This window comes from Notamacropus eugenii, chromosome 2, assembly GCF_028372415.1.
Source record: "Notamacropus eugenii isolate mMacEug1 chromosome 2, mMacEug1.pri_v2, whole genome shotgun sequence".
In the NCBI taxonomy this organism is placed as follows: domain Eukaryota; kingdom Metazoa; phylum Chordata; class Mammalia; order Diprotodontia; family Macropodidae; genus Notamacropus; species Notamacropus eugenii.
In genome coordinates, this window is record NC_092873.1 from 420,765,575 (window position 1) to 420,789,200 (window position 23,626).

The following is a 23,626-nucleotide window of genomic DNA, read 5'->3' on the forward strand; positions in this document are numbered from 1 at the left end:
AAGTCTATGTTTGTTCCATTTTCATATGAATTGGACTTAAAGAAGGCATGAGGAATTAAAGTATATTATCCACTTGCTTTAATTCACTTCTAAAGAAAATAATTCCAGGACCTGATTTTATTTGTTTCTAATCTACATGTTCAAAGTCTTGGGACTGGTATAGAACACTCAGAAAACACTACTGCTCATGAAAAAGTTTAGGCAACTCCCAAATTAAGTCCCCCTAAAGACGTAAAGAGTTCAAAAGAGTTGATCTTTTACTGTATAAATAACTGTCTTGTGTATTATCTCTTCTAATTTGGGCCCTAATTAATTATGAATCAGTTTCAAGGTTCAAGTGACTAAACATCACTGTGACAAGTGCTTTAAAAATGCTATATCAAATTGCTTATTGCCTTAGAAAGGGGGTGGAGAGGAAAAAAGGGAGATAACTTGGAACCAAAAAAAATTTCAAAAACAAAATGTTAAAAATATTATTTTTTTACATATAATTTTACATATTTTACATATAATTTTTACATATAATTGGGAATAAAAGCAGTTTAAGTGTCCTAAATACCATTTAGCATGTTGGACTATTTCTGATTAGCCATTAGTAGATTATGAATGTGTTTATGATTTTGTTTGGAAGTCTAACGGCTGATGCCTTCTCCATTCATTAGGAACTGAGTAGATCAAAATGGTGATAGTTTAATCTTTCTTGATACTTTGAAAGATATAGCATCTAATTCATACAGGTATTGTCTTCCTACATGCAGATAGAATACGTCCATGTCTTTAAATCTGACAGTCATCAGTTGTGTTTACGTTTATCCTTTCATCCACAAGGCTTATATATTTTTGGAACATCTTTTTTGATATGCTAAAAGCAGCTATATAGAGATGAATAGTCTCCTTCTAAGGATACCCTATTAGATTAAGAGTGTTACCATACATCCTCATCATTCTAGTCACCTGATAGGTTTAGTGACCTGCCACTTACTTAACTTTATGACTTTCAGCAAAGTCACTTAACCCTTTTTGGGTTGGAACAAACTGGGGTATTAGAAAAGATTGTATTAGTAACTTTGGGTCTCTGATTTAAGGTTCAGGTTAAATGTGAAGATTCAGAAATTCAGGTTAAAATGGTGATAACACCTCCATATCTCAGAAGGTGGCTGTATTTCATGATGTTAAAATGCTTTGAAAAATTATAAATGCTATCCGAATACAAAGCATTATTAATGCCTTGTGACTTGGCATGGGGAAGATTTGACTCTGGAGCAATAACTGTTGGAATTTGGGATTCCATTAATAATAACTCAAATCCATTTTTGGAAGATGTTGCATTTTCCATTGAATACCTTTTGTTTAAAGGAGAATCTCCTTTTGAGGTTCTAGTAGTAGGGATTTTGTTGTCTTGGTAGGTCCAACACCAGAGGGCAATGTAAACACATTTTAACTATTTTTCACATTTACTTCTGGTATATATGCACAATCAAGCATGAAACATTGGTGACCTTTTAATTTTTCCTTTCTGAATTTGGATCTGGGCTTGCAAGGCTTGGGAAATATTCCCACTTGAGATACTGTAATACAGTGGAGAAAACCCTCCGTTTACAGTCTGAAGATCTGGATTCAAATCTTGCTTCTGCCCTTTACTACCTGTGTGATCTTGATCAAATTACGTCACCTCATGTGCAAAATGAAGGGGAGAGTGTAGGGAGGGAGATAGACTAAATGACTTATGGTCAGTCCCAGCTCTATGAAACAATGGACTCCAGACACTAGTGTTTATGGAAGGTAATATTTTCTCCAGCTAGGTTTGCATATAGAAATAAGTAATTGTTTTTTCTGCTAACTGCCCTCCAAAAGCTTCCAGGACTTTAGTGGTGGCACCATTATATTTCTAGTTGAGTTTCCTTCATTCTACTAGCTACTCTATTTATGGGTAGAGCTAAGGAGGAAGCTGGGGAAATCACAAAGGGACATTATAAGTTTGGGACTATAATTCAGGGATCAGTTTCTCGGATAAGAAAATTAGCAGTGTTTTTGACATCTGCCAAAAGAAATGTGTGTGTGTTCATCCTTTGTTGCCAAAGAAGACCATTCCATCAGAGAAATAATGACATGACTTTATTCACTTTGTTTTGAGTGAGGGAGGGCTATGCAAGTCACCAGTCTCACTTCTCCTCCAGAGCCATCTGAATCCAGTGACCAGATATTCCTCAGGATGACTGGAGATGACCCAGGATGAGGCAATTGGGGTTAAGTGACTTGCCCAAGGTCACACAGTGAATGTCAAGTGTCTGAGGTGAGATATGAACTCAGGTCCTCCTGACTCCTGCACCAGTGCTCTCTCCACTGCACCACCTAACTGCCTTCCAAAAGAAATGACCATAGTAACAAAGGAGAATTACTGAAGTGCATTGATTTTAAAAATTTGGTTCAACAAATGGGCATTTTTCATCCCCTCAACATCTCCATTATCCTACCAAAAAAACCCTTGCCAAAGAAATCCCAAGATATTCTGAAAAGGTTTGGACTTTATCAGAGGGAAGGAATAAAATGTCAATTCCTTTAAGTTCTGGTAAATTTTTGTTGTCCTTTACCTGGACTTTCAGCCATCCTTATGGACAGGTGTTTATCAAGTTATACATCCACCATTGGTTTGAGGGATTGCTCTAATGGGAAGCATTTTGAATATTGAATGTTAAGCTTGTTTCTTTGTATGGTTTAGAAATCTCTGTTGTCCAGAATTGTACAGATAAGGCAGCCCCATTTGCTTTATTGTCAGGCCTATGAAGCTGCATAGAAATGCTAATGTGACATAAGGGGCTGTGCTTGGGAAGGTCTTATGCTTTTTTCTCTTAATGTGCACTCCCTTATAAGAAAATTCCTAAGGAATACAAGATTTTACCTGTGTGTGTACAGACATACACAAGCACACACACGCACACACACACACACACACACACACACACACACACACACAAGCACTTAATTAGCTACAAGTTATAGCAAAGACTTTGCCAAGGAAAATGCATCCCTGATGTGGATGCCTTTATTTTCATTCAGTGACACTGCTCGGTTTTTAACTCCCTTATCAAGAGCTGCATGAACTGCCCAGACTAAATTGGGAGCATCTCCACACTGTTTGACAAATAGATTTTTTGTAAACTGATTTAGCCTTTTCATTGTTTGCATTTCATTATATAGCAGACTTCATGTCACAAAATCGGTATTCATTCAAAATAGAGAATTTAGAGATAGGAATGTAGCCAGATAAAAAATACTGCACAGGTCAGGCCTATTAACCATAGAATAATAGTAAGTCAGTGATCCAAGGGGTTGTTCTTCAGCGGGGAAGGACTAACATAGCGGAGGTCAGGAATCAGACCATAGAACTTTAGATGTTGGCTGTAGTCAGATTTACAAGTAAATCTACGGGGAAAACTGGGAAAAAATGAAAGAGCTGGGTAGCATATACGGTATGAAAGGGGCTTCTACCCTTTTTATCGTAAAGCTCATAACTAGGAGTTGAGTGTAAAGGGAGAATAAACAGATCTGCTTAACTGCCTTATTCTATTTTGCAGTTCTCCAGCTCAACTAAATTTAGGAGAATGAATCTTTAAAAAAGGAAGGAAGAAAGAAAGACAGAAATTAGGAATGAAAATGGTTCTCATTTTCCCACCAAGTTCTTTATTGGACCAAGCCTGTTAGCATTTTCAGAATACGTATTTCTTCCCAAAGGAAGAAAACAGCTTCATCTAGGCGAGGAGAGGTTGTTACTGCTTAAACCAATACAGTGAGATGGGGAGTAGATAAGGTCAGTAAAGAGAATTTGTGTCCCTTCATTCAACATTTATCAGTCATGTGCTATGTCTTAGGTGCTATGGGGGATAAAAATTTTAAAGAGCACAGTCTCTTCCCACAAGGAGCTTACATGTGAGTAAGGTGTGCGAGCAGTGCTTTATTTAATTTTTTAAATAGTGAATTGGAAATTTGCTCCTAAAGCAGTTTAAACTCTAAAACATTAAATATATGATTAATGTCAAATAATGTTTAAAAATATAGCTTGAGGTAAGAATGAATATGTTTAATTTTTTTGTGTAATTATACACTAATCCTATGAAAATCTGGCACCAGTAGCAATCAAACATGGTGATAACTGTAGTTTGTAGCTTTTTTTCAATATTTTTAGAATAGTATTTCCTTATCTTATGTACTGGCTTTTTCCATGGTGTTAGGTAAGGTTTCAGTGAATTAGTATGATCCCATGGCCCAACATGTAAAGCTTGCATGTACCTATACAGAATTGTTGATTTGGGGGACAAACATTATTGTTTTATTAGTGAATTTTCCCAGGGTACATATGTACTCAATCTGTTACTTATATTACATTGGTAAGTCATGAGATTCAAAGGAAGTGCAAATCTTCTTTGGTAGAGCCAATTAGGGGAGTGTGCTCATCCCTTGGGTTTCCTGTCCCAAGGCATTGACAGATCAACCCTAATCCTGGCCTTGTTCTGTAGAATGGGTCACTGACTGTTTTAGTAGGCTAGCAAGTGGTTATAATCTAACTTTTAGATTTATAATCTATTTATATTTATAAATTTATATTTATAATCTATTTGCATCTATTTAATAGTAGCTTTCATTGTAGCTTTAGAACTGGAAATGATCTTAGTCTAAAATTTGCTTGTTTTCTTTAAGTTCAGAATAAAATAAATGAAACTAAAATATAAAATAAAATCTTGTCCAAACTAGGCATTTTATAGATTAAAATGCTTAAACCCAAGGAGATAAAGTGGTTTGCCTATGGTTATCCAGTGGTATAGGCGGAAAGAAAACTCAGTTCTTTTGACCCAGAATTCAGTACTCTTTCCTCTATACTGCCTCCTTTGGTGTGTTTTTTTGTTGTTGTTTGTTTAGGTTGATAATGTTGGGGAAAATACAGAATCAGATGTCAGAAAAGCCTAGATACCTTTTACCATTGACCGAGCAAGTTACCTACACTCTCTTTGTCCTCATTTCCTTTTTGGTAAATGGGGATAATAATACTCACAAGTTAGCTGTAAATATGTGACATTATTACCAAAGGGATATCTAAATGCAAGCTAATATTACTAATTAATGGAAGAGTTATTTACTGGATCATATGGGCCGTTTGCAACAATTTCCAACTCAGTCATCTTCAAAACAAATCCAAGAAAAGAGATTCCCCATTCTCCGTGTTATCTAACATCTTTTCCCAAGGATGATTGTAGAAAATCCCAGAATCTAAGAAAGGTTATATTTTGGGTTTAACTCTGGCTAAATCAGTCCTATGAAGTTATTATTAAAAAAAAAAAAAAAAAGAAACCTGGTTATAGCATCTATCTAAACTTTTAGTTCTGCCTAAAAACTTAGAGAGGAAACAGATGATGAGTTTAGGAGATATATACCACTATTTTTTCCCCCAATTTTAAAGTACGAGATCTGAGAGTTTAGATGAATTAACTGAAGGAATTAGCAGAAGAGAAAATGTTTTGATTTGAATTGTGAAGACTGGAAAAATTAAAATTAAAATCTGGGTCAACTGACTCCTGGTTCATTCAGACTCCTTTCTTTGAATTAAGTAAAAGTTTTATTCTTTAGTATGTATGAATTGATTTGCTTTATTCCTCCCTCCACTTTCATCCACTTGAGCCTACTATGAAATCTAAGTATAGTCAAAAAGTGTATCTCATCTGCTAAGGTAGGATGTGTCTGTGTGTGTGTGTGTTGCTGATATATTTCTGAGGATAATTTTAATGTTTAAATACCGATTATTTTAGATTACTTTAGACTTTTGTAATCCAGGAAACTGAAGGAAAAACATATACAAATTTATCTTCCAGTCTTTTCCCAACCTTTCTTTGATGTTGGGTGGCCATCTTTTCGATATAGAGTAGTAAAAATGGAGAATATTCTAGAATATTCATATCTCTTTATTCAGTACCCCTGGGGGAAAAGAAGCTTAGTCTTCCTTTATTTATATCTAGATGTTTTTCTTTTAAACCAAAATATACTTGCATACAGTATGTATTTAAGTGAGAAGAAATAATAATACTAAACATTTAAATTAAAATTAAGTTTTATAAAATACCTTTAAGTGAAGGTAGATAAATGAAAATAGTGTTATTCTCAGAATAACAATTTAACAGTTTTCTCTAACAGTCTTGGAAGACAGTTCACAAAATTCTTAGTGTTGTATCACTAGGAAGACTGTTCAAAGGATGAGTATGGTTGTGGTATAGCAGTATATTTGGTGAAATGATCTCAGAACTAAAATCCAGGAGACTCACGTTCTCTTCCTGGTTCAGTCATTCACTGTTGTGACTGCCCGTGGCCAAGTTGCATATAAGTTACTAGAGAGCAGGATTTGTCCTGTTTTTATCTTTGTAGCTCCCCTGTGCCCGGTATGTGGCCCATGTGGTCATTAAATTTAGTTAAAGTCAATTCCACTGTCTAGGCCTCAGTATTCTTATCCGTATGATGTGAGATTTGGTTTGGACCAAGTGGTCTCTTAAGTCCCTTCCAGCCTTAATATTCAGTGGATCTGTGGTCACTCTCGCTTTAATGGATTCTTTATGTATACCTCAGTCAAGGATACTGCTAATTTACTAGTCTTTCCTATGTGTTTCTAAGCTTGCAGAAGAATGTATAATGGTGGAGGTATGGCCGAGTACAGTAGAAAAATAAAGACAATCATGTTTATTTAAATAAATGGGATAAAATAAAACTATCTTCTCATTTTGAGAATATGAATCAAGTCTGATAAGAATAAGGCAAATATTTATGTTTATACATCTGAAATATTGATTACAATTGAATAATTGAATAGGGCTAATTGCCTGGTCAATAAGAATGAGACTGATAGTGGAACAGGAACTCGGGGCAGTAATGGAAAGCTCTAGCTACAAAAATAGCACATTAGGGATAATAATGTCTCATTTAATAAGCTTTGTTAATACAATGGGAGAAAAATGTGAACTTCCTTCTTTCCAATTGTCTTTGATATGGCATATCCAAGATAAGACATGTAGACCTGAGGGACACAGTTCACATGCACTGCAGTTTAAAGATAGCTTTAAAAGAAGAGGGCAGAGCAAAGGGGCAAGGCTTTGCCCTCACTTGAAATCTAAGTTTCCTCAAAAACCTGCCCACTGGGTGGCCTCTAGCCTCTTAAACTCAATGTATCCATAATGAAATTCCTTACCTTCCTGCTCAGATTTGTTCTTTTTCCCTCCTTTGTTTCTGTTGAGAGTATCACTATCTTCCCAGTGCCCTGGATGGACAACCTAGGAGCCATCCTAGAAGCCATTCCTCTCTCTCCCTTGCCACCTGCAGTGAGTTTCTAAGTCTTGCCCATTCTGTGTCCACAATACCACTGTCCTCTGTACCATTCTCTATGCATGGTGCCAGTCTACTCTAGTTCATTCAGTCCCTTGTTAGCTATATCACCTGGACTATTGAAGGGACATCCTAAATTGACTCCAATGTTGCCTGTTTCTTCCATCTCTGATGCATTCTCTACACTGCTTACAAAATAAGAAGCTACTCTGATCATGTTATTCCAAAGCTGAAAGGATGTAAAGCAAGAACTCATCAGTCTTACCATTTAAAACCCTGCCCAATCTGTTACTAATCTGCCTTTTCTATACTGACTTCCTATGATACTCTTCAGGGTACCCAATGTTCCCATTAAACTGGTCTGTCTCCTCTTCCTCACATTCTGGATTTGGATCCACTTCCCGTGCCTGGAATGTCCTCCTTGTATCAGTGCCTCCTGTAATCCTTACCCTTTAGTTTAGAATCCATCCCTGCACTGTGAATGCTGACTGCCTTCCAATAAGATTGGTATTGACTTTACTGTACCTGTATTTTGTATTCCCCAGTAGAATATAAGATCCTTGAGGACAAGATTTATTTTGTTTTTGTCATTACCTTAGTGACAAGAGATTATGACTTGAATAGAGTAGGGGCTTAATAAATTCTTGTTGGATTACTTAATGAAAGGAGAGAGGTAAAAAGAAAGTCAACAGAAGTTGCACTGCTTCAGAAAAATCTCCCAAATAATTTAGAGTTGGGGATAGTTATTCTGCCATCAAACCTTAGCAGGCATCTTCTGACTGCAGATTAAATGGACCTGGGTAAGTAATAACTGACATTTCTCTAGTAGGTCGTTATTATTATGTTACCTATATCATCTTATTTGAACCTCAGAATAAACCTGTGAGGTAAGTAAGGTATCTATATTTTACAAATGAGGAAATTGATATGCAGAGAGGTGACTTAACCATGGTCCCATAGCAAGTTAACAGCTAAGGCGGGATTTGAACAAGGTCCAGGACTTTATGCAAAGTATGCCATATTGCCTTTTTAAAATTAGTCCCACTTAATGAAAGAGGGGATGGAAGCTTGGCATTAAAAAAATATCCTTGTCACTTAATAGCATGAGCTGAAGAAAACTATTTCATTTTCAACAAATATAGAGGGTTAAGGCAGTGTGAGAGTAATTTGCAGAGGTTATGTAATGTTGAGGTTTCTTACTTAAAGAAAAGATTTTCTACTATGACATATTAAGGAGAATAAAATATGTGCCATAAAAAGTGCTTCCAAGGAAAATAAAACAGAAAAAGAATTGAAAGGGAGGGGTTAGGGTGGGATCTAACCAATGTCAGGAGGTTAGAGGGTGAAAATTATATCCTCAAGTAGGAAAACAAAGAGGATCATTAAATCTTTAGAGTTATTTAATAGTTTCTTGTAAATTCTTAGAGTGGGTAGGACCATACCTTCCGAAGAAAAAGCATCTGTTTGTGTTCCACAAAATGATGAGTATCTGCATGTTTTTCTATGACAATGGTCATCTAGTATTAATCAAAGGAAAAAGAGGCAAATTGTGGGTGTTGGCATCTCCCTGCTGAGAGATCTTGAGTAGGCTTTGTATTGACTTGACATGAACAGGTGGTATATCTTCTTCCAAGAGCAAGTATCTAGGATATGACTTGTCATACCTGACAACTACTACCAACTCTTAGTGATTCATATAAGGACATAGGATACTGTGGAAAGAAACTTGGAAATTATTTAAAACCTAATTAAGTCTGGCTAACTGATATCAACTGATAATCATAGCAGGAAACATATTAGTGGGGCCTTGTGAACTATTAGCATTAGAACGGACAACCCTCACACTCTCAAGATAACCTCTAAGATATGTAGTAGCCACATTCAGGGGACTCAACTTGTCAGTGTCATTAGTGGAGTTGAGATTACAGTATATAAGGAATATATACAATTTATGAGGTATATATACAACATATAAAGAAGCTATAAACCTGAAAGATGAAAGGTGGTGCCAAGTATTTAGGTAAGAATCAAAGGAGACAGGACAGTTAATTGGACTCAAGAAGGAAGTGATTAGTTATAGATGCAGATCAGAAGTTGACTTTAAGGCAGGATTTGGTAATGAAGATAGATTTTAGCTATCCAAATATCCCCTAGAACTTCCTTGCTGCTTTTTTTTTTAAAAAAGGAAAAGATAAGCACTAAGAATTAAGACTATCATGTTCCACTTAAGAATGTCAATAATGCAAATGCCCAGAAAGAGTTGTCTTATGATAGCTACCAGGGACAGCAACAGTTTTTAAAGTTATTTGGGGGGATGGGTGGGTGGGTAAGAAAATGGATACACAGGTAAAACTGTTATACCAGAAGCATGGGGCAGTGATAGTAGATGCATGAATGAAGGCAGAATTACTATGGTTCTGCTTTTTCTACAAAGGAGAATGGTTGGTTGGTTGTTGTCCTTCGTCTTTGAAAAGGACCAAAATGACATCACCATTGTAAAGTGAAGTTTCAGTGTGTCCAACTGTGGCTGATCAGACCAATATGAGCTTGGAATGCTCTACCACAAGTTGGGTACACAAAGGAGAATAGTGAAATACAGAATCAAAGTGCTTAACAGGGGATTGAACTGCACAAGAGAAGTGAGGAAAGATAAGAGTTTACTCATGTGTCTTCAGTGAGTCAAAGGCACTGGATAGGGTGAAAGAGAACTTGGAGTTTTGGTCTTTGAAAGATAGGTGAGAATTTTCAAAAATGGCAGGAGGGCAGACGATGTTGCTTTAAATGAGAGTATTTAGAGTTGTCATTTAGTAAAGCAGTTAACACAGTGCCTGGCACATAGTAGATGCTTAAATGCTTCTTTCCTTTGAAATCCAAACCCTTCATCTTACATGTGAGAAAACAGCCCTACAAAGAGGAAGTGACTTGTCCAGGGTCACACAGTAGCAGCTATGTGATACAGTAGGTAGAGCACCAGCCCTGAAGTTAGGAAGACTCATCTTGAGTTCAAATCCAGCCTCAGACACTTACTAGCTGTGTGACCTTGAGCAAGTCACTTAACCCTGTGTTTGTCTCAATTTCCTCATCTATAAAAATGACCTGAGGAATGAAATGGCAAACTACTCTAGTATCTCTGCCAAGGAAACCCCAAATGGGGTCACAAAGAGTCAGACATGACTGAAATGACCCAGCAACAAAAATAAATAGCAGGGGAGTATAAACATTTGAGAGATCATTGAAGGCAAGTCTAATCCAGCTATGTGTTAGTTCAGATTTGATTTGGAGATGAAATGAGGCACTCTAAAGTCACTGACTAGTTAACAGAAGGAGGTTTACTTTGCCCTAAAACAATAAAGTTATGCAACAGATAGACAGTGAGGTTTAGCTTCTGGATCCTGCCCATTCTCCTCCACAATTGCTGCCTCTCCATCCACTCTCCTCCTCCCCCTCTTGCTCCCCTCCACCCCCAATTGATACGGGATCATTTCTTTTGATATTCCCTTTAATTAAATCATTTAGATAATTCCAGGAATTAGGATGTGGCAGATCCTTTAAAAATAATGGCCATTTTGTATGGAAATTCTTTAATGTTTTTTTTTTAAACTGAAAATAAGTGCTGTTGTGCAAACATGAGTACTGGTGCATGTCTTCCTGTACCAAATATCTTCCCAAACAGCTATGCCCTTTGGCAGGTAGTCTGAAGAAATGGTTAAAGGTTAAAATAGCTTCAGCCTTTGTTAAAATTTACCACTTTAATATTTAGGGTTCTAATTTAGTGAAGGGTGAATTAATCTGTTTCTTTTTTTTTCTCATCACTGATGAAAATTGTCTTTGATTTGTTTAGTTTTCTAATTCAAGTGGTAACTGAGCTCTGAAAAAAATGTAGTCTTTAATTATGTTATTTGCTTTTCTGCAACATAGAGTTTGATTGGAGAAAGCTTAACAATACAGTGTAGTTGTGCATATATTGATAAACTACAAATGGGTTAAATACCCTCGAGAAGAGAAGGTAATAATCATGGGAAGTGGCAGGTAGACCTCAGTTAATAACCTCAGATCTTGGTTTAAATTCACAGACTTTTACTTAGCTTTGGCTTCTCCTTCCTTCTCTCCTTCCAGAGATGGCAAATAGGTATAAAGTCTCTCTTCTATTTTTAATATCTCTTGGATTAGAATTACTTTTTTTCTATAAATGACACTGCTGTTTCCCTAGAGTTTTGAATAGGGTGTGTCTCCTAGAATGAAATTTCCAAGGAAGATATGCTAAGGAGCCTATGTTAAATCCTTTGCAACTGATTAACCACTTTTCTCCATTTTTCCTGTAATGAGACAAACAGCATCACGTATGTGAAAGAAGTCAATGTGATAGTATTTGTGGTCTCTTAATAGAAATTGTTATCAGAAGAGGATACCATATGGCAATTCCCCTTGGGCTTTTGTTTTCATTACTTAACCATGATAATACTCATGAAAAATATATATGTCCAAAATACCTGCTTTGAGAAAGTTTTACATTGGGCTCAGTAACCAGACATACTTTTCCTGTCAGGTCTGATGAGGGGCACATTCCTGTGTAATCCTTGTAAGTAATAGTCTTAGGCATTGGGGATACATGGAAAAGATTTCCAAGGCAATGTTACCTGCTTGTTCAACACGATGTGGCTTCTTGTTAATCAGTGAACATGAGAACAAAGGAAGAAGGGAAAGACATCTTTGAAGTGAAGCATAGGTGTAATTAGTATTTCTCATTACTGATCCTGGATTTTATTTGATTGTTTATTTGTTTTTTTCACTACCATCCCTCTGCCACCTCTCCTTTGAAAATATGACTAACCCCATCTTTGTTTTATATTGAACAGAAATACAAATTTCAATTGATTAAGTCCAGTAATCTGGTAAATTTGGAGATCTCCCTTAAAGGTGGGAAAGGGAGTTTGGGTGGGTCCTGGCAGGTTCTTTAACTGGAATTGTGTCACTAAAATCAGTGGTAGTCAATAAACTAAAAAGCCACCCAGTAAAGGGAAGAGAAAGTCAGCAGGTAATGGATAGAAATGTGGAAGAAAACAGCTATAATTTCTCCATTCCCATTTACACTCACTTGTCTTTCATTTATGACTTGGAAGATTAATAATATCCATGTTTCACTTTATTCTAGTTAGTATTGTAGGGAAAGTTGCATAAAGGTTTCATATGCAGTTATGAAGTATCCTGTGTAAATTTTCCGTTTCCCATTGCAAAACAACACAATCTAGTGTAATATCGGTGCAATGGGAAACAGGGAAAATTTACAGCAAACCCACGTCTTTTGGCAATATGTGAACAAATTTAGTCATTAAACATTAAGTCCCCTTTTGGTCAATTCATGCTAGAAATAGTAATAAGAAAAATAGCATTAATGATCAAAATCCAGAGGCAAAGAAAAGTTAAAAGGAGAAGATGCTTTAAGAGTGACAGGAGACAGACTTTTATGCATTGGAAATCCCATCTATTCTCTCTTTCTTCCCTTCCCCTCTCTTTGAAAACACACACACACACACACACACACACACACACACACACACACACACACACACACACACACACACACACAGTAAGATGGTTGGATTTTCTTGGGCTGTCCTCAGCAGGCAAATTTACTTAAACATGATGTACCTTCTCCCACTCCCACTCTACCCACCCCACCTTGTTTCTAGTCATTATGTACTAACAAGGGATTATGTCATCTCAGTAAAGATTATTGGTATTTTCATTGGGGGAATATTTGTACTTCATCTTTTTCTTATGGTCAGGTACCAAAGCAGAGAGGAAACAAACAAACCACCTTTCATCTCTTTCTTCAATTAGTAAGATTTAAAACTTTAATACTGATAAGGGATAATTAATGAAGAACTTAAAAAAAAATTTTAGAAGAAATAAATCTACCAGATGAAAAATATAGCATTTTTGGAATCTGAATATTAAACATGTCCCACAAAAACTAATTTCTTTAATTTTCTATTCAAAATGTGGTTTGAGAAGAGGAAAAGAAAAATAAAGAGGATTGGACTTTCCTACTTTGGGACAATAATGACATAGTTGTGATAGAGTCAACAATTTATTGCTTTGAAAAAAAGTAGAGATTTGATCTCCTCTTAGGTTTGTTGTTTATCATAATCATCTTTCAAGTGAAAAGGCTAATTTACTCTTTCTATAGGAATATTTTAAGCATGATTATCATAATATCACAGCTGCCTGGAAAGGTCTAAAATGGGACCTTGACCTTGAATGTTTTCTGCATTTAGCTTGTAGTGCTTAACATTCAAGAAACAATATAACCAACTCATTTATTAATCTACAATTTCAAAATGTTAACTCTTGCTCTGTAAATACAACCCATAGTGATCCTTGAAATCTTGCAGCAACTAAAAAAAGTGCATTTGCTGTTTTAATAGAGTAAATGTCTGAGATTTTCAAAATTTCTATTGGGAATACACTAGAACTAAAGTAAGTTTTCCCTTTGGTATCACACTAGCTTATGATTTAATTTTTACTGACATTCCAGCAGTCATATTATTAGCTTCACAAAATGAAAGTGAAAATAATCCTGTATTAATTAAACAGAGTAATGGAATTCCTTCCTTTAGTTTATCTGAGCTATTTTAGACAGTAACAGACTTTTGCTCTCCTCCCCCCCTTCCCCCTTTGAACAAGCTTCCATAGGAAAGGGGTTTGATGGGTTATAATGGAAGTGTGGCAGCTAGATGTGGAGATTTGCTATATGCATCCAGCTATTTAATACACCTCAGCTAATTGTATTCCCCAATTTGGGTCCAGGATGGAGGGACAGGATAACTTTTGAATATGTTTGTATACTTCTAGGAATTTTAAAAAATTATTGATTCTTATCAATTTAGCCAGTCCTTTGTGCCTTGCAAATGAAAGACATGTTTTAAGGAGCTGATGAATTGTGGAGGTTTTGGTAGTAAATGCGTATACTGCCATCATTCTGACTTCTGAAGGAAGGCATTCTGCTTTGTTTTCAGGAGGCAAGTTAATGTTCTACAAAAGGTTAAATGTACGTATATTTTAGAGTTTGGGTTTGAGAAGAAAAAAATGAGCTAATGCTCATCTTAATTCTTTTTATAATAAGTACTAGCTTTGAGCAGTGATAGATAAAAGATAAGTCAGAGAAATGCATAGTGTACTTTTCTAAACGTTACAGAATTGGGGGAACATCTGCCCAGCTGGTTTAAGCAGCATTCTCAAAGTCAACAGCTATTGAACCTTTTATAATTTTAAAGGTACATTTAGCTTTTCATGAAAAAAAGCAACAAATGAAAAATAGGAAATAAAAACTCAAGTGTGACTCAAAAGTAGCATGACAGTCATGGAGATATTAGTATTAATCATTCAGTTGTAAAACATATATTTGAAATGTGCTTATTTTTATGATTTTTCCCAGTTACTTTTTAGAGTATTGAGAAGGGAACTAGCTGCAAACAGTAATTTATTTGATCTTTTCATAGTGCAGCGCAAAATGCAAGAAGAGTAAGCATTTTTTGGCCAATTTTAATGAAAACATAAGAAATCATTGCTAAAATTGGCCAGGTTGTAGGAATTCGGATATGATTCCAGTTGGAAAGCCCAAAGACTCAAAAATACAACTCTGATGTGTAAATAAAGAAAACTTCTGCTTTGTATTTATATGGAAAGAAACTTTTTTTTACTTGCCTATGCTGGGGGAGGTGTGGTTCTTTAAAATGTTAAAAGTGAAGGAAGCATCTTTACCTTGTGGCCTGTGGGTTAGCTGTGGTTTAAGAATAAGATTGTTTAGAAATTCAGGAGTTACTGGGTTGTTTAAAGATGAAGATGTTGAAAGATTTACATAGGGATAATTATATGCACAGTCTGATGGTCTGATATAGACTTAGCTCATTAATGTTCTTTGGGAGACTGTCAAGAAAGCTTCTTTTATTTGAATCCATTCTTCCTGCTTTGGTAGGTTTTATAATGTGTAGATTTGATTGCCCGAATGTTGACACGTCTATCATGGTTTTTTGCTAGATTAATTAAAATAGAAATCTATTGTTCGCTATACAATCATCCCAGTCTTTATAACAGACCCATTTCTTCACATTCTCCATCTTTTCTACCCCCCCACCATGGGGAAGTCTCTATGAAGAGGAAAGGTTCTTGGGATGACTTAACTGTATTTCTTTATAAAATGTCCTGGAACCTGTCCCAGAAGTTTAGTGCAATAGATTTTATTTTAAAATTTAAATTGGTTAAACTGAATTCAAGACAGTAGGAGTAATCTTAGGTCCTTGACTGGTAGAGGTGACACTTTGGCCCCAGGGGAGGAAAACACTACTGTATGAAGTCCAATACAATACTTCTGGTCATTCAAGGAGCAGGGATTGCAGTGAAGGGAGCTCCTTGCCTGGATCAAAGATGGTTGGTGGAAAAGTCGTGATGGCATAATAGGGTAAAAATGTGTGTTTCGAATGTGTTTGTATATGTGTGCATGTAACATGGAAGAATTCATACCTGAATATGAAAAGTGTGCTTAAGGAAATATACCACACAAAAATCCAAATAGGCAGTTCTGCAGACAAGTAAGTATTCAGAGTATAAAGGTAAATTTTAAAATACTGAAAACATGAGATAACTTAGGTTTCTTTAGGCAATAATAATAAATTTGGCTAGAGAGTCTATTCTTTACAATAGCTCTTTCAAAGGAGTAATAAATGCGGAACTGTCAGCATGATAATGTAAAAGAGTATGAATACAGCAAGGAGACAGACATAGATAGATGCCTTTTAACATAGTATTTGAGACTACTTGAGATCATAGCTTTTTGTCAGAAGGATTCCTGAATGTTGAAATTTTCTGTTTGCATGGAGAAAATATTTGTGATTGAATCAGTAAATGGTAATTTTAGGTTATTCAGAAATCAAAATTTGCATGATATACCATGTGTTTATGTTTCTAATGCTGAAGTTCTTATATTTTTAGGAATTTTTTTTTAATCAAAATGCCTTTGAAAGGGTTTTTGCTTTTTTAAAAAAACTGTAAAAATGATTCAGTAGCTTGATTTAGATTTGATAAAGGCAATTCTTTTTTTGTCTTTCTGCTGTCTGCAGAGTGCTTGGATTTTCTTCTACATCTCAGAGCTCTTTTAATTCACTGCTCACAACCAAATTTACATCTTAATTGCAGAGTTCACATTTAACAATATAGACAGCATAATGCTACTGGTAATTAAGCTTTTACTACCTGCTTTTATACAGTAGTCACAGACATAGTTTTGCTATGTTAGTTCCGATATAGAAACTTGCATGCATTTAGACCCCAAATATAAGTAACCAGGCCTACACTTTAAGTCTGGTTAAATACATGGCAAAAGGAAATTGTCTTCCCCTTTGGAAGGACAAAAACCATGTCTCTCACTTTTTCTATTCTGGACTTCAACTTGGCCGTTCTATTTTAATACAGAAAAACCAGGAGATTTTATGAGAGGGTGCGTTGAGTTCTGATTTAGTGTATTAACACATTCTGTGTGTGTGTACTGATTGGTTTTGATATCAAAGATTGTTATTTTCATCATGTAGGGCTCCAGGCTCTAAAGATTTTGTGAGCTTCTCATATGAATTATAAAATCGTGTAACATTCTCAATGAGGTTGCAGTTTTCTTTTTGCCCTATAAATGTCTGAAATCTATTCCAGTGTACATTTGAGTTCATTAAAATAAAAATATGTAGGTTATCAGAAAAATAACTATTATTTCTTCGTCCTAGTGTTACATATTTTAAAAGTAGTTAAAAAAAACAATTATTTATTCTTCTAGTTTTCTTAATCTACTTTTATGATCTTATATTTCAAACTGGTTCATTCATTAACTTGTCCTAATGAGAGGCCAGGTGTCTGAGTCACAAAAGATGATATTTTGCCCCGTCTAGGTTCCTACTTAATTTTGAAATGTGCCATGTATGCAAATATATATGCACACGCACATGACATGAAATATGCACTGGTGTCAAAATAATATCTGTACTTCTGTTTCCCACTCAGGTGGGAAGCATTTTTTAGGGGAAGAGAAAGTATAAAATTAAGAACATTTATATTTCAAATTTTAACAATGTCAGCTTTACACAATGCAGTCCTTATCTACTTAAATTCAATTTGTTTAGATTTAATGTACTATAATCACTTCTCTGCTCTACCCTCAGCAAGTGGAAAAATGATTGATTTCATAGTTGCTTATTTTCATTTTGTGAAAGTGTTCATTGAGCATGTTTAGTAAGAGAAAAGGAAGTGATAGGTTTATAAATTAGATGCATATAAAATTTAGTAATGAATTCTTTTGTTTTAGTTGTGTAGACTACCCTATTTATGCAATCATCGCTACCTAAAAATAAACAATTATAATGAAAAAAGTAATTAAGCATCTTAGAAAAATATTGAATTTTAAATGTCCACTACAAATTAAAAAATAAAAATAAAGAGCTATAAGAAGTGGATGAGAAAGTAGACTGAGCAATGAGGCAAAAATGTAATGGAACATAGACAATGGCATCAGAAACTTATTTCTCTACCTTATGTAGAATTCGTCCCCAAATTAACTGGGAGTCTGGCATGTTTTCTTCTTTTCAAGGTAACAGGCAAAATGTACTTTAGGTTTAAAAAAAAAACCTTCCAGTACCTAAGGAGTTAAGTTAATTATGTTCCTTTGTAGCCTCTCAGAAAATATTTGTAGCATTTAAATCTCTCTTCCCTCCACCCCTCCCTTATCGGCCCACTGTTTTCAGTCCCCTTTCTCTATCTCCACCCTCTCTACCTGCCTGGTTCTCCTCAATCTGTGCTGCCTGGGTTCTCCTCTCCTCTGATTGGCGGAAGCTCTTCCAATCTAGAGCTCGCCTGGGCCAGTGGGACTGCATATGTAAAGCCCTACTTCATATTAATAAGCTCCAATCGGGGCTTTAAGTCCTTGATTAGGAGAGTGTGAGAGCTTTTGGTCCCAACTGGCTGTGCCTATAGGCTTGTCACCAGGAGAACATTTGTGTTAATTGCACGGGGCTCTGTCAAGGAAACTTTGATTTATAGCTGGGGTGCACAAATAATGGTTGCCGGTCGCACATGGATTCGGTAGAACTTTGCATTCCTGAATCTTTTTCCCTGCACTACGAAGAAGAGTAGGTACCCTTTTTTTTTTCTTTTTAAATTGAAAAGATCCAAATATATATATATTCGCACCCTGATTCAGGTAACGATCTGTGTATTTTGTGTGCATGAGTGGCTGTTTGTGTCTGTGTTGTGCCTTTTGTGCTGAGGGGTGATCTCCTAATTCAGTAAGTCGAGAATTGTTCTCTGACTACAATGTTACCTTTGAGGCGAGGCTCGGTAACTGTCAGTAAAACAGCTGTGTGACAGTCACTTCTTATTCAGGTGCTAAGAATAGGTACTTGGCACCAATGCTTACTGAACTGTTAAAATGCATCTTTTACTAGGACCCATTTTCCCAAGGAAAAAAATGTTTTAAAATACAATATTCAAAAATGATTTATACTATTGAGTGCCTCTTATGTATTTGCAGTTTGACAGATATTTCCATCTCCCTGTCATTTCTTACCTCACAGAGTTAGAGGGAAAATTGCACATTTGCTAATTCTCCTTCAGAGAACAATTTTAAAACTAGCCTCCTGCAATTCAGGTCGAGAATAATGTTATTTGCATGGTTAGCGTTAAGTCAGCACTTAGCTGACAAATCAATCCATTAACTAACTGGGGATTTTCACACATTCTGAATATTAACACCACCACCACCACCACCACCAAAAAAAAAACAAACCCAAAACTAAAGAAAGACAGTCTGACTTTTAATATTTTACACTCAAATGAGTTGTACAGACAGAGTAGAGTTATTTCACTTATTATCTCCACAAGATACAGCAAAGTACTTTGCTCCTTACACTCAGTTTAATTTGTATTTATGCATATCTTTGTGTACCAGCCAGTTCACGCTGAGATTACCAAAGGGGGAGAGTAAATGTGTGTGTGTGGGGGGTGTTGAACGAGGAAGTAAATTAGGTATTCTGGTGTAGATGAGCAGATCATAAACTTAATTTCATCCTACAGCCAGGATAAAATATTAGTGTATCGTGTGAGCTGTCACTGGTTCATCTTTCTGTTGAGTCAGTTATATTGCTTTCCTTTCACATTACAATAATACAGAATGTTATAATTTTGAAAAGGGTGCACTTAGTAAAACACTATGTCTGTGGCTTGTGAGGGGGAAATATAAGGATATGTTGAAGAGACAGTGTATTATAGGTTGATGTCCACTAGCTGTCCTTAGTGACTGCATATTGCAATGCTCTTTGTAATTAAGCCAGAGATGAAAAGTGACTTGCAGTTGCAATCCTATATGTTGGTGATTTTAGACAGAAGTGTGTGTGTGTGTGTGTGTGTGTGTGTGTGTGTGTGTGTGTGTGTGTGTGTGTATGTGTCTGAAAGAGAGAGAGAGTGAGTGTGTGAGACCATCCGTGTGGGTGCTCGCTTATGCATGTTGTGTATACCCTGGAAAATACCCTGGGAGAGTTGGGCTTAATCAGGGACAGAGAAATTATGGAGAGGGGGCAAGTTGTTCAGTTTGAAAAATCAAATAAGAAGACAGTCTTAAAATATTGGGGTTCAAATATCACAAAATAAACAAAGGTAACATGTGCAGTAAGATGTGATTTGTATCTTAGTACACTTGGAGTGGCTGAATATGATAGTGTAAGATGTCTTCATATTGGCCCAAAAGAGAGGAAAAAAGAGATTAGCAGAGAAAGCTCACTCAGATTCTGAACTTTCTTTCAAAAATAAATAAGCAAAAGAAAAGAAACTTTAATAGGGCCTTAAAAAGGAGTCTTTTTTATGTAGTTTTCTTGAATTTATCTTCTTAAAGCTAATTTGAATAATTAGTTTAGATAAGCCTCTTAAAGTGGATGCAGTTAAATGAAATCAGGGCACATGTCCTTTTGGCTGTGGTGCAAGATTCAAAGTAGCTCAGGCTTTCTTTTTTGGCTCAATTAAAAGTCATCTTAAAAAAAATTCAGATTTATTATCTGGATGCAGTTCTGATGGTTATGTGGTTCACTGGACAGACAGAAAGATCTAATGCTAAGCAACACATCTGCCTCTCTGTCTCAATTAATAAACCACAGAATTTATACATGCTATTAATATTCATAGTAATTGTACTTGGGCTGTACTTCCATCACGTGTATATACACAGAAATCTAGCCAGAGTCATGCAGTTCCAATGAAAATACTGGAAAATTTCAGCATTGGGTTTTGTAAAAAAAAAAAAAAAAAAAAAAGATTTAATATTTAAAATCTGACTAGATTAAGGGAGACTGAAATATTAACCTCTTATTAGGTTTCTTTGATTTTAGGAAAGAGCATATGAAAGAATACAATACTTTGAACCTTGTTTCGCATTTATGTTTTTAGTAGTAATAATAGTTAATACTGTAATATAAGAAAATAATGTATCTACTCATTTTGACATGTGTCAGTCTAATCATTCTAAATGAGTGTGTTCATCACACGAAATCCCTTTCAACCTCTGATTAAAATGTAACATTGACTACAGGATTACAAAGCGGACTTAATTTTACTGACTGTTTTAACAGCTATCCCAGCTGTTGGAAGAGGCTATGAAATATGGCCGTGAGATACTGTAAAACAGGGAAAGTGATGAGATTGTTTTGTAAATTTAAACATGAGAGCTGAATTAAAGACCTAGAAAACCTGAATTTATTTGAATTAACTGCTCTGGGTCACACAAGTTTAGTCACATTTACTTTGTTTTCATTCACTTTTTTGCTCTATCACCCGATGTCTCTGTCCTCCTGAGTCTTTTTGCTAGCCTTTCTTTCCCAAATTAGATTATATATAAAAATTCAGATGCCCCCAAGTATTTCGAGGATTTTTTTTTAAACTGAAAGAAAGGGAAAAATACATAAATAAGCCAGAAATAAAGCTTGAATCAGAGTAGGTGCAATTTAGATAAAAAAGATAGATAAGGTCTTGCCTTAAGTCACTTAGATAGTACTTGATATGAGAACTATGAACAGACATTGCCACATTATTTTTCTAATTATAATCATTTCAAACTCCAGACTGGGACGATATGTTAGTTTAATGTCAAAGTTGCATGGAACTAACTTGTCATTTTAAAAAATTTCAAAATACTCCCAAACTCAAAGTGATGGTATTTTGGGATGTAGGTAGAATGGTCAAATTTTTTGGGGGGGGGGTTTGCCATTGGTGAGGGGAAGAGATTGTAAATTAGTGGGAGTGACAACAGATTGCATTGGAATTTGCTTCAGGTTCAAAGCCTTGTAGCATTCATTGCACATTATAAGTGTTATAGGTATAAAAACGATCAGTCCTATTTTAAATGAATTAGCCAGTATTCAAGTCTGATAATTCTCTAGCCTAGGTAGCCAGACCAAGTATATTACATAATATCAAATGTCCCCCTACAAATTAAGTCATATAATGTCATCGAGTCGATGAAATGAATTCTGTGTTCTCCTTGGATGATAAATAAGGTGCATGTGTTTCATCATCTCTCTGTGTGTGTGTGTGTGTGTGTGTGTGTATGTTTTGCATTCCTGGACACTTTTGGTTCAAAGTTTTTAAAAATCCTGCTTCTGCAGAGATGGCAGGTTTTCATTTATTAAGGGTAGAGGTGAGTGAGGATTGGGGAAGAAAGGATTTTGGCCAGCCCCTTTTATAGTGATGGTTTCTCATTTTAATGTGTTTATGGCGCTTCTCTTTTATTTACTGAATGAGCCTAGTGTGTTTCAGCAGTAATTAACCTATGTTATTAGCAAAACCCTTGTGAATATCCATTAATTATTTTGAATGCATTATTTTTTCCAGTTTTTATAAAGTAGCATTATGTTCTTTAAAAAAAAATCCCAATTTAGAGACATTTGATGTGTTTATTTGTAACCTTTCTTGTAATAATGCCCATCTCCAACCAGTTTTATAATGGTTACTTAGTCTGTTTATAATAGTCATAGTTCTAGAAGAAGAGCATTTTTCCCCTCTTTAAAAAAAAAAAGTGGTTAAAATAAGTTAATCAGAAATTAGAATTTTAACATTCAGTTTCTAAATCCTTAGAAATTTTAGGCAACCTGTTTTGAGTATTTTAATCAGGTTTTAAGTTAGTTAATAATACTTTGAGAATTTTTTTAAAAAAATATCGAGCCAGCAGAAAAATACTTGTGCTTCCAATGTTGAGAAAAGATAAGGACCTTCTCATTAGGCAGGTCCTATTTTTGCAATTAATTTCAGATCCATGGTGCTATTCATCAAACAGAGCAGGTAACTTCTCTGATTCTATTTAACAATACTTTCACCATACCTCATTCCAACAAGCGCCAGAAACAAAGAGCAGACTATTGTTTTTGAAGATAGATAGCATTCAAACCCTATCGCTTAGGAAAATACCCTGAACAGTTTTCTAACATAGTGACTAAATAAGATAATAATAAACCAGACTGATTCTTTGTGATGCTAAAGGACAGCAACCTTTGACATTTAGGATTTTGCTACATGTCCTCATACAGTAAGTAGAATTTTGTATTTCAAACAAATGGACTTTAGAAGTAGGGATTTATATGAATGTAATTTAATATGATTGCCCTTTCTAGTTTCAGCTGTTAAGATCATTATCAGAGAACTAGGAAAAAGAGAAGAGCTTTTAGTTATCATTTCAACTGAAGTTTTCTATCAGATCAGTTCTGATTTTGTTTCTCAGAAAATTCGTGGAAGGGAGAAACAATAAAATGTTGATCTGTTCTAAGTGCCTGGGAGCTGCAGTTCTATCCAGCTCTCTGGAGAAATTTTGTGATTACATAGGGCCAGTTCAGTTTTTATCTGTTTTACATCCACTGGCCTTGTATTAAATTGTCATTGTCCTAAAGCACATGAGATAGAAATTAATTGCAGTTTTCGACAAGCTCTGACAGTGAAGTATTTAGCCCCTCTGTCTCCAATCATACTTATGTGTATATTTGATAGTGCAGGGATGACATCAACAATTTCTGCAGCTTAACAATGCCCTTATTACATGTTCTTTTATATTTGATGGATCTTTTAGAGTTAATTATTGTTTGTGTAGAAACATATATGTCTATATACTATTATAAATTTGTAATATACACATTTTAGATAATAAACCAAATGAGTAAGTTCTATGTATGTGTGCACATACCTGTACATGCAATATGCA

The 23,626-nt window shown here is 35.4% G+C and overlaps 1 protein-coding gene across 6 annotated transcripts in view; it reads left to right on the forward strand.

The window, feature by feature from the left end:
• The window catches only part of ESRRG (estrogen related receptor gamma), a 686,396-nt gene that overhangs the window by 441,263 nt on the left and 221,507 nt on the right, over positions 1 to 23,626 (forward strand). The window contains exon 1 of one of the 6 annotated variants that reach the window (XM_072647826.1): positions 17,596 to 18,524. The exons of 4 other annotated variants lie outside the window; for them this stretch is intronic. In XM_072647826.1, coding sequence (XP_072503927.1) covers positions 18,469 to 18,524 — 56 coding nt within the window. In that variant the 5' untranslated portion in view covers positions 17,596 to 18,468. Of the gene's footprint in view, positions 1 to 17,595; positions 18,525 to 23,626 lie in introns of those variants that run through there. One more of the 6 variants, XM_072647827.1, reaches the window with a different exon arrangement.